The sequence below is a fragment of the Ichthyophthirius multifiliis genome, assembly GCF_000220395.1.
Source record: "Ichthyophthirius multifiliis unplaced genomic scaffold scaff_1120509250761, whole genome shotgun sequence".
NCBI lineage: Eukaryota > Ciliophora > Oligohymenophorea > Hymenostomatida > Ichthyophthirius > Ichthyophthirius multifiliis.
In genome coordinates this window covers 22,798-34,693 of record NW_004086477.1, presented here as the reverse complement: position 1 = coordinate 34,693, position 11,896 = coordinate 22,798, and the positions used below count along the sequence as shown (strand labels likewise).

Here is an 11,896-nt window from a genome sequence, read left to right as displayed (position 1 = left end):
AATGGTAAAAAATTGATTATTGAAAATTTATTAAATTCTGAACGTAAATTCGAAAAATTAAAAGATTAATTCCAAAAAAATTATAAAAATTATGAAAAAAACTGTCTTGAAATTTCCACTAAATTCAAAGAATAATAAGAAAACCAAAACACTGGTTATAATGTTTCCCTATTTGAGAAAAAAGAACTTTAAATTAAATAATAATTATAGAATATACAATTATAAGAAACATAATTATAAGAAATTCTCGAAGAATTGAATAAAAGTGATAAATAATACACCTAAACTTTAAATATTAACTTCGAATAAATGAAAAGTCTTTTCTAAAATTCATTTAAAGTTGTACTTTAGATTGTTATGTAATTCATAACTGTTCTTAGGGGTGTTTCAAAGGAAACTAATGAAAATTTAGAGGCTAAATATGTAAAATGTTTTGAGAATAATGGAAATTATAATGGTTCTATAGAAAGTTTAATATAAAAATATAATTAATAAGTGAATAATTAAAGTGAAGAGAGTATAAAAATAAACTATTGTGATTATTCTAAGAATATTTTGGAATAAATTAGAAAAATATTGGACGAAAGAATGCGAAATAATAAAAACATAAAACATTATTTACAAGAATTTTCAAGTTCATATGAATTTATATCTAAAAGTCTGAAAAAACACTAAAATAATAAAATTAAAAATGACTCACTTTTATCTTAGAAATATTTTTAGATTGTAGTTGTTATTTATGATGTTATAGATTAAATATAGGAGTCTTTTTAAATTTATTCGGTGTTTATATTATAAAAATAATAAATTTTATAGAATATTATGAATTTATAATAAACATTAGATAAAAATATTTAAAATTTATAAACAAAAATTATTAAGGGGAATTAAAATTTAAATGAAAATGGATTATTATTAAAAGGGGAATTTCAGAATTAAATTAATTTGCTTTTTGAAGAAATAATAAAAGTAGAAAATAATAATTGTTAAGAACTCAAATAAATAATACTTTATGTATTAAAAGAATAAGTTTAGATGAATAAAAATAGAATTAAATCAATTTCATAAATATAAGTATATATAAAAATAAATTTATATATATATATATATATATATATATATATATTTATATATATATATATATATAATTTTATGTTTTTTAATTTTATTTTATTTAGAGTAATATTAAATTCATTTAAGATGAAGTCAAAGAAGAAGTTTCGGCTTTATTCACAAAATATTAAAGCGTTTTTTATTTAAATAATGATACAAATCAATAAAATAACGAAGAATTTAAATTTATTAAGATTTTGAAAATACCTTAATAATATTAAAATTTTGATGAAAGCGAAATTAATAAAAATAAAGTTACTTAAATATTATCTTTTCCTTAATGTAATAATAAAAAATAAGAAGATTCGGTCCATATTGATGATTGGTTAAAATAGAAATTTAATGTACCTGAAAATGATTATGTTGTAGATTGTTTTGGTTGCGCTTTTTTTTAGAAAATTCATCTTCAAGGGAAGCTTTATATTTTCAATTCCATATTAGGCTTTTATTCTAAATTTAATTCAAGAACTATTTTTGGTATTTATTATAAAATATATATATATATATATATATAAATATATATATATATATATATATATATACAGGAAATACTATATTAGTTATTCCATTTGATGATATATAAAAAGTTGAAAAAAGGTAATTTTCTATGATATGTATATCATATTTTTTAAATAAATAGACCAAATGCCTTAATATTTGATAATTCGATTTCTATTTTTACAAAAAAAGGTGAATAATTTTTCACATCATTTATGAGTAGAGATAGATGTTATAGACTTATAAAATAGTAAATATAAATTATATATATACATATAATAAATATATATATATATATATATATTTATATATATATATATATATATGTATATATATATATTTTATTTATATATATCTGTAAAGATAAATATATGAATATGAATAGTTAAAATAAAAGCATAATTAAAATTCTTGTTAAATCAGCGATAATGAATCTGAAGATGACATAGAAGATGAAAATGAAGAGGCTGAAAATCCATTATAATAATAACAAGAGAACTAATAATAATAAATTGATTTAAATACTATAAGCGAAGAATAATTATAAAAGCTTAAAGAAAGAAGGGAGAAAATTATGAATGAAACACAAAATATGTATTACAAATTAAATGGAGAAAAGCTTGAATTTACTGTCGAAAATACTTGCGCTAGGGAAATTTTCTATCATGTTTTTAGTGATAGACCTTATAAAGAATATCCAAGTTTTGGTCAATACTATTAGATAAATTATGTTAAGGATAAAAATATTAAAGAATAAAAATGGGAACCTGCACCTCCTGCTATTTATTAAGATTTAAAAAGTTCAGATTTCGACGAACTGATTAATTTTGTAAATTTATCAACTAGAAAGAGCATTTTTACACATCCAGTAAGAGAAAAAGTGCCTTTTGCACCTTCTGAATGTACAGTGAATTCAGATGAGAGGATTTTTTGGTTAAATTTGGATGAATTTATTATCGAGAGGGAAATTAAAATTTAAGGAGTACCTTATTGTGATTCTTTTTTTTAATAAAATTATTATCATATAAAAGATATAGGGAATAATAAAGTGTAGTTTTTATTTTAATTTTATTAGAATTTCGTAAAAAACACGATGTTTAAGGGGAAAATTAATAGCGCAAGTAGTTCGGAAAACAGGGAAACTTTTAAATAGAAATTTAAGGTTTGTGTGGAAAAATTAATGGTTGAAATTTAAGAGAATAAAGCCTAAAATAATAATATTTTAAAAAATGGGAAAAAAAGAAGAAATAAAGTAAGTAAAGAAGATTAAATTTTAAATGAAGGAAAAGAATAATTAAATTAATTAATTTAATAGGAAAATAATATTTTAAATATAGAAAAATAGATTTTGGTGGTTTTTGAAAATTATTAAGAGTTGAGAAAAAAAAATTTAATAATTATTTATTTAATAATATTTATTATTTTATTTAATTTACTTTCTATTGTTTTTTTCCCAAAATGAAAATCTTTTTTTATTTGTTTTAACTACTTTTTTATATGCATTTTGTTTTTCTTAAAGTGTTATTCAAGGAAATTTAATTATCAATTAAAAAATTAGAGCTAAAAATTTATTAATATAATAATAATAAGGAATATAAATTCAATAAAATTATGAAAATTAAGAATTAAATATTGTAAATTAAGAATAAAAAAATGAAGAAAATTTCAATAAAGATTGCATTTTATCCCAAAATCTGAAATGTGATTCATGTTTATTAAATAATTTAGATATACAAGAAAAAATAGTTGGAGAAACTTTAAACGTAAGTATAATTAAAAACTCAAATAAATCAAAAAACGAAATAAATATATATGGAAGCATAAATCTAATAGAAAATGATAATACAAAAAATAATATTTAAATAAATCTTTTGTAAACAAATAAAAAATTTATAAATGGAATAAAATAATGGACTTTATTAGAAACTGAAACTTTTTCATTTAAAAAAGGTTTAAATAATTAAACATTATTATAAAACGGATGGAAAGTATAAAAAAACGATTAAGAATATAATATAAAATAGTATATATATATATATATATATATATATATATATATATATATATATATATATATATATATTTTAACTATATTTAATTATATTTATATATGTATTTATATATTTATTTATTATCTAATATTTAGAAATGATGATGATATGGCATATGGTAAATTAAATGAATAAATAAAGAAATAAATAGATAATATTCCTGAACATGAATATATTAAAATAGAAGCTAACTTTTATTTTCTTTCACCTTTTTGGAAAGGTGAATCAGCTTAAATAAGAGTTAATGGATAAATTTTATGGTTAGATTCACATAAATGGACTGAGAAAGAAATTAAAATATAAAACTTATGCAATTTCGATATTAAAGATTTTAATTAATTCGTTTGGGTATAACCTATTAGTTTTATTTTGAAAAATAACAAAGACAGCCTTCTTGTTTAAATAGGCTTGACGAAAAGTATTAGTTAAATAATTGATTGTGAAGATTCTACATATAAAATTGAATAAATGCCAGTTTTTGGATTTGATGATTTTTCTATTTATATTAAATGATTCCTTTTTTTTTATATATGTATTCTTTTTTTAAAAAAAGTAAATAAATATTTATAAATATATAAATATACTCATATTGTAAATAAAAATTAATAAAATTAAAAAATAAAAAATTAAAAAATGTATTCATATTCATAAAATACATAATCTAATTTTTGCGTACACTAATAAAAAGTAAACTATCCAAATTAACCAAGAGTATTTTATCATCCACATATTAAAACATATATAAATGATGTGCCAGATCTTTATTAATAAGAATATATAGATTATTTACCATACAAATAAACTGTATATCTACCGAACTATCATGATTATATTAGTTCAGAGGAAATGCTTGAACCTTATAACCCTTATTAAAGAGATTAATATAGAGATTATTAAGTTAATTATAATTATTAAAATGAATATTATTAAAAAGAAAGTTATTCATATTAAAAAAAAAAATAACCAGAAGTTGAATTAAATAGAAAATATATTCTTGATAATCAAAATAAATTACCATTTAATTTAGATAGAAGTTATACAGCCTATAATTATAGATATTCTTACTATTGATTATATATAATTTGATTATAGTTTTTATATTTTATAAATAATTATTTTACTCAATTAAAGTATAAAATAATATAAAAATAATATATATTATAAAGTTAATATATAAAAAAATTAAATATTGTGAATATATAAATATATATAATTATTCATAAAGAAAATAAAAAAGTATTTAAATATATATATATATATATTTATATATATATTATTATTTTTTATTTTTTTCAATATATATATATTTATTGATAAACTTATTTAATAAAAAATTAATTAACAATTATTATATACGTATTAGAAATAAATTAATCATAAAATTTTTATTATTTAAATTTGAAAAATCAATTAAATCATTCATATAATTAATTAATAGATAATTTATATATACCTTCTATTTTATTAATATGTTTTTATGAATTCTTTTATGCCTTTTATTTAAACTGCATAGTATTTGCTCTATTTATATATATATTTAAGGAAAAAAGACATATATTTATTTTATTCTTTTAAAAAAAATTATAAATAATGATTATTCAAAGAGGAAATTAAAATAAAAAGAAATAAATCTATATTTTAATTAAATTTTCTATTCATAATAATATATTTTAGAGTAAAATATTGCAAAGAAGAGTATTTTTTGATGATATTTTTTTAAAAGTTAACTATATTAAAATATTTTCCAAATCTAAAAAAATAAATATTAATTTCTAAAAATATTAAAATATTGAATATATTTCAAACATATTAATAAAAATATTTTATTTATATATATATATTAATATATATATATTAATATATATATATAAATATATGTGTAATTTTTATATTTTTTATTTTCATATTTTTACATATAATTTCAATAAAATAAAATCTATATATTATAAAATACACAACAAATAATAATGGAAAATATTGAAAATTTTGTTTAAAACTTTAATGTAATAAAAAAACTTTAAATCAAAAAAAACAAAAAAAAATAAAAGATAGAAGTTACTTAAATAGATGAAAGAGAAAATGGCGTTGTATATTATAAAATGGAATGTGAATTAAAAGACAATAATAAAACTTGGTAATTGCAAAAAAGGTTTGCAGAATTCGAAGAACTCCATTTAAAATTGACAAAATAAACATTAAACCTTCCATATTTACCCCCGAAAAGTTTATTTAAATTGCAGTAATCAGACTTAAAAAAGAGAAAAACAGATCTATAAAAATATTTAAGAGCATTAATATTAAGACCAGATATACGATCAAATGAAACGTTCACATATTTTGTTTAATTAGACAAATATACAACAGTTCAAAAGCCCTTAAGCTACAAATAATTAGGTTAAATAAATAATTTACCTATGAATGTTTAGGATATACATTATGAAGATAATTAAGGAGTAATATTAGTATCAATAGGAGAAAATAATTTAAAATAAAAAATAACAGGATTCCTAAATAACTTTTTTGGAAATATAAGTTAAAAATCATAAGAAGTTTAGGGAAAAGTTATTTGCTTTAAATCTAAAAATCCTTATGTTTTTGATTTCTAAAAATAATGGGAAATAGATTTATTTTCATGTCCGTAAGTTATGGCTTATGATGAAAAATTAAGTATTTTAGCAGTTGGGCTTTATAATGGAGATATTTAATGCTATAGAGTTTAAGTAGAAAAAGGATATTAGGGATATGAAGATGTAAAATAAAAATAATATAAAAATAAAAATATAATATATATATGTATATATATTTATATATATATATATATATATAAATACATTTTTATAAAATATTACAGTATTGTATAATTAAAAGACATACTGAAGAAATTACAGGAATTCATATTGATTTTAGTAATGCTTAGGTCTATTCGATTTCTAAAGATAAGTCTTTGGTTATTACTAATATTTCTAATAGTGATCAATAATTTAGAGTTGATGGTAATTTTTAATATTTATACAACATTTTTTTTTTTATTCAAAGAAAAAATGCTTGAAAATTAATTAACTGCTTTATGTTTAGACAGTATTAATGAAAGAATATTTTTAGGAGATAGTGTTGGGAATATATTTGTTTATTCATCTATTGTATTCTATAATATATTTTATAATTTTAATTTATTATTTATATTTTTTAAAAAAAGCACCCTTATTAACATATAATAAGTTTCAAATCCGAATATTATAGTACCATTTCTTCTATTTATATATCCAAATAAAAAAATTATATACTTTTTGGATTTAAAAATGGATATATTAGAGTATATGAATTAAAAAAAAAAGGAAGTGTATTAAAAAATTAAAACTATTATTTATATAAATTAATAAAAATAAGGATATTGTTATTAATCCTATATCTCTTATCTAAGGACCTGAATAAGTAAAAATATATATGCAAATATTAATAAAAATATATAAAAAATGAATATTCTTTCAATTTTATTAAGATAAATTGTGTTTACTTTTCTTTAAAACATAGAGAAATATATACTAATTGTGTCAATAATCTATTAATATTAAGTTCTTCTCATAATTAACCAATTTGTATAATTTAATTATTAATATCTATATATACATATATATAAATATATAAATATATATATATATATATATATGTATATTTATATATATCAATATATTAAATAATTAAATATTTTTATATATTATATAGATAGTATTAATGCTCATAAAGAATTATTAAATAAAATGAGATATGCGGAAGATAGATAAATATTCGTTACTTGTAGTAAAGATTAAAGCGTTAAAGTATAACTTTTAAAAAAATATATATTTTAAATTTTTTGTTAAGTTCTGGAAAATAAGACCTACTAAAGATGATAAAGAATATGAATACGAATAATTAAAAGAAATAGAAGAAAAATAATAATAAGCAAAGACATAAATCAATTAAAAAAAATCCGAAAGTTCTGAAGAAGAAGAAGATAGTGATTCAGAAGAAGAAAGAGAGAGATAATTAAGAAAAAAAATAAAGAAAAAGCTAAATAATTAAAAAAATAAAAAAAAAAAAATGAATAAAAAAAAAAGAATAAAATGAAGAAAAATATGAAAGTGATGAAGATAATGAAATTTTCGGATGGGATAAATGATAAAAATAAAAATTAATAATTTTAAATATTATATTTTATATATATATATTTATATATACACGTTTTTTATTTTTTCTAAATAATATTAAATATATATTTTTATATTTTTTAGATTTTTTATTCTTCTTTATTTAATTTATAAGAAATTATTTAAAAAACTATTCAAATATCTTAACTTTCACAAAGATAACTGTTTGGATAATTATTTAAGCATTTTAAACTTAAAAAAATTTATTGGATTAATATAGAATTTGTTGATTTTATTTATTGAGAAAAAAAGGTATATTATATTAAAAATATATATATATCTTCTATAAAATCATAAATTATTAAATAATAACATAAAAATTTCTATTTTTTTTATATGTAAACATTATTGTATTTTAGTTTAAATATGAATTTATATATTAAAACATATATAAACATATATAAACATATATAAATATATATATTTATATATATTTATATATATACATATTTATATTTATTAATAAAAAAAAATTAATTATATATTATTTTTTTAATAATAATATTTTTATTTTTCATATATATATTTATTTTGTTTTATTTTATAATAAATATAAATTAGTATAACTTTTTATTTATATTTATCATTGATAATCTCTAAAAAACATTATAATAAATAATGTACAAAATCTAAAATAAAAATTTTATTGAATAAATTAATTTAAAGAATATATTTTTTATTTTTATAATTTTTTTTTAATTTCTTATATCTATTTATTTATATATAATTAATTTTATATTATATATATTTTTTAATTTTATATTTATTTTTATTTAAAATATTTATATATAATTATATATTTTTTTTAATTTTTTTATTTTTATATTTTTATAAATTATTTTATGAATTTTTATTTTAACTTTTTTTTAAATAAAATATTTAGTTTATATAAATAATAACACATTTAATATATATCATTTTTATTTAATTTTTTTTTATGTTTTAAAAAAGATTTTATTTATTTAAATATTTATTGTAAACAAAGAAAATCAATAAAATTAAATATAAAATAATATGTTTTATAACAAAATAAAAAGAATCATAGTTCTTAAAAGGAATTGTTTTCTTAAATTTTAGAAATGATATTACTAGAACAATAGAAAGCATAATTAAGTATAAAATTTTAATATAATGTTTTCTTAAATTTAATTTAATTATTTTTAATTAAACTTTGGAAAAGCATATTTTCTATTTCTGTATTATTTCCTATTGATTTTTTTTATTATTATTTTTCTTCTGTGCAATTTTATAAGTAAATATAAGTTCCATATTACATATTTTACATTAATTTAAAGTCCTAACATAATTATTTATATTTATTTTCCTTTGCCTATAAGAAAAACTAAGAACTTGTTCTTGAAAGCTATTATGTTGATATAGAAACATCAAATTATATATTTTCTTATTTTTCTTTATTTTCTTAACAGATCATATTATTATACATATTTTATTCGTTTTTATTTAGGTCTAAACATTATTAAGAATATTCACTTTAATTATATTCAAGTGTATCTTCTTTTATAATTTCACTTTCATTATTTAAAAAATATTTATTTTAGCTTTTTGTTTATTCATGATAAATATTGTTTTCTTCTATATTTTTTTATTGATTTAAGATTTAATTTTCTTAATATTATATTTTCTATTATTATTAGGTTTATTCATTTAATAATTATGTTTATTCTATACATTATTATGATTATTCATATTTTTATTAAATTAATTATTATTATTAATCATATTTTTTATTTATTTATTATTATTATTATTATATATTTTATTCAATTTATTTTTATTCTGTTTTCTATCTTATTTCTTATTATTAATTTTATTATTTAGTTTATTATTATTATTCATTTTTATCATTTTCTAATTTTTTTTATTAATTATTATAATATATTTCGTTATTTTCAATTTATTTATTCAAAGTATTTTCTTAATTTATTTAATTTTTATTTATTTTTTATTATTCAATTTCATTATTGGTTTAAGTTTATTCAGTAAATTATATATTTTCTTCTATTTAATCTTATGTTTCTATCTATTTTTGATATTTATTTTACTCTCGATTATTCAATTAATTTTATTCTTAATTATTTTCAAAAGCTATATCTTAATTTAAAGTTTAAAATTAGATATTATAATATTATTCATTTTAAATTTCAGTTTATTTATTAGTAAATCTCTCTGCTCCTTTACATGGTTATTCTTAAATTTTTCTTCTCCATCTATATTTATTTCAAGTTATTATTCTTCATTAAAATTTACTTAGTAATTTTGAATATTATTTTAATATAATTTTTAATTATATTATTATTATTCTTATTTTTATTCTTATTCTTATTTTTATTCTTATTTTTATTCTAAGTCTTATTATTCTTATTATTTATATTATTATTATTATTAATATTATTATTATTATTATTATTAATGTTCTTATTTATTTTTTAATTCAAGAAAGCTGTATTATAATTATTATTATATTTATCATAATCATTATCTTATAATTAATCATTTATTTTATTAACATTTTATTATTATACATTATTAAATTATTATAATTATTCATTAATCTATTCATCATTATTTTAGGTTTATAAATGATTAATTTCATTTAACAAATTATTTATTTCTTTATCCTAATCTAATTCTTATTCTTATTCTTATTTTTTAATTATATTTATTATTTTTCATGTGTTTATTAATTTTCAATTTATTATATTTCCTATTCATTTTAATTTTTTTAATCGGAATCAATTTATTCTATAATCACATATTATTATTCACTTTTTTATTACTAAGGAAATAATGTTTAATTTACTTTTTTTTATTAAAAAATTAAAAATTGTAAAATAAATAATATTAAAATATTTTACTAATCTATTTATATTCAGCTTCTTTTTCTTTTGAATTTTTTATCTATACAATTTCATAAGGTTAGTACACATTTTCTAAATCATCCCATTTTTAAAAGCATATATTGCTTTATGATAATATGACAGAATGGTTTTTATATTTTATACTCTAGCTTTAGTGTTTTGAATAGGCTTTTTTTATATTTCTCTAATTATATAAAAAAATAAATATAAAAATTATATTTTTAATTATTAATTTTATGATTATTTTAAAATAATCTGTTATATATAAATAAATTTTAATTTTTCATAAAATATACTTTGATTAATTCTTTTCTTTATTTAAATTTTATTGATTATTATTTTCTGGCTATTAACTTATTTCTTTGTTTAATGGGACATATACTATTTTTAATTTTTAGTTTTAGTAAAATTGTTTAGTATTATTCAATTATGTATTATATTTCATATTTAAATTATTTTATTATTAATTAGATTATTTTTATTAAAATGCATCTTATTATTAATTATCATTTTTATCATTGTTAAGTATTCTTTTTCGATTATTTTGATCAACTAAATTTTGATTTCTATTCCTTTATTGCTGACTTTCTTAGGTGGTGTCAGTAGATTTATCATTATCTTAATTTAAAGGGACATAAATATATTTTTTTTTGTTTAATTTATATCCATTTTTCATAAAAGAAACATAATTGGATTATCCTATGATTATGCTACTTTTCGGATAATATTATTTAGTATTTTTATTTTAATCACTTAAATTAATTATATAATTATTATTTTTATTCATTATTTTTTTTAAATTAAGTGAGAAAAAGTAAAAAAAAATATATTATGAATAGTAAAAGAAATATAGAAAAACAAATATTATATTAATTTTTTTATTTTTATTTGTATCTATTTATTATTGTCTATTTTATTAAATGAGTTACTTCATAAAATAATATCTAATTAATAATTTATATAATAATACATTAAAAAATAAAAAAATAAAAATAAGGAAGAAATTTTAAATTTTTTAATTAAATATTAAAAAATATATATATATAATTTAATATATAATAATATTTTTTTTAATTCTTAAAAATAAATAAAATAAAATATTTCTTAAAAATTTGAAATATATTTAATAATAAATATATAAATAAAAAAAAAAAAATTATATATTTAT

The 11,896-nt window shown here is 15.3% G+C and overlaps 1 protein-coding gene across 1 annotated transcript, besides 34 other annotated features; it reads left to right on the top strand. All coding sequences in view use genetic code 6, as the record gives it.

The window, feature by feature from the left end:
* Positions 1-1,093: 1,093 nt before the first annotated feature.
* Positions 1,094-1,147: a microsatellite.
* Positions 1,148-1,604: 457 nt separating this feature from the next.
* Positions 1,605-1,655: a microsatellite.
* Positions 1,656-1,873: 218 nt separating this feature from the next.
* Positions 1,874-1,966: a microsatellite.
* Positions 1,967-2,999: 1,033 nt separating this feature from the next.
* Positions 3,000-3,031: a microsatellite.
* Positions 3,032-3,635: 604 nt separating this feature from the next.
* Positions 3,636-3,694: a microsatellite.
* A 564-nt stretch (positions 3,695-4,258) lies between these two features.
* Positions 4,259-4,297: a microsatellite.
* Positions 4,260-4,297: a microsatellite.
* Positions 4,298-4,906: 609 nt separating this feature from the next.
* Positions 4,907-4,936: a microsatellite.
* A 550-nt stretch (positions 4,937-5,486) lies between these two features.
* Positions 5,487-5,539: a microsatellite.
* Positions 5,491-5,539: a microsatellite.
* A 90-nt stretch (positions 5,540-5,629) lies between these two features.
* Positions 5,630-7,475, top strand: IMG5_094260 (PX domain protein; the record flags this gene model as incomplete). The annotated part of the gene is made up of 6 exons (XM_004035601.1): positions 5,630-6,412; positions 6,514-6,655; positions 6,699-6,802; positions 6,859-7,094; positions 7,162-7,258; positions 7,386-7,475. 6 exons carry the CDS (start codon positions 5,630-5,632, stop codon positions 7,422-7,424), a joined length of 1,401 nt encoding a protein of 466 aa, XP_004035649.1. The 3' UTR covers positions 7,425-7,475.
* Positions 6,441-6,488: a microsatellite.
* Positions 7,276-7,345: a microsatellite.
* Positions 7,276-7,354: a microsatellite.
* Positions 7,281-7,353: a microsatellite.
* A 247-nt stretch (positions 7,476-7,722) lies between the features above and the next one.
* Positions 7,723-7,766: a microsatellite.
* Positions 7,731-7,776: a microsatellite.
* Positions 7,777-7,839: 63 nt separating this feature from the next.
* Positions 7,840-7,879: a microsatellite.
* A 352-nt stretch (positions 7,880-8,231) lies between these two features.
* Positions 8,232-8,272: a microsatellite.
* Positions 8,236-8,305: a microsatellite.
* Positions 8,256-8,305: a microsatellite.
* A 22-nt stretch (positions 8,306-8,327) lies between these two features.
* Positions 8,328-8,382: a microsatellite.
* A 137-nt stretch (positions 8,383-8,519) lies between these two features.
* Positions 8,520-8,624: a microsatellite.
* Positions 8,539-8,693: a microsatellite.
* An 803-nt stretch (positions 8,694-9,496) lies between these two features.
* Positions 9,497-9,556: a microsatellite.
* Positions 9,527-9,632: a microsatellite.
* Positions 9,539-9,631: a microsatellite.
* Positions 9,539-9,646: a microsatellite.
* Positions 9,542-9,646: a microsatellite.
* Positions 9,573-9,710: a microsatellite.
* Positions 9,589-9,697: a microsatellite.
* A 421-nt stretch (positions 9,711-10,131) lies between the features above and the next one.
* Positions 10,132-10,279: a microsatellite.
* Positions 10,280-10,369: 90 nt separating this feature from the next.
* Positions 10,370-10,420: a microsatellite.
* Positions 10,383-10,415: a microsatellite.
* A 725-nt stretch (positions 10,421-11,145) lies between the features above and the next one.
* Positions 11,146-11,234: a microsatellite.
* Between the last annotated feature and the right edge of the window lie 662 nt (positions 11,235-11,896).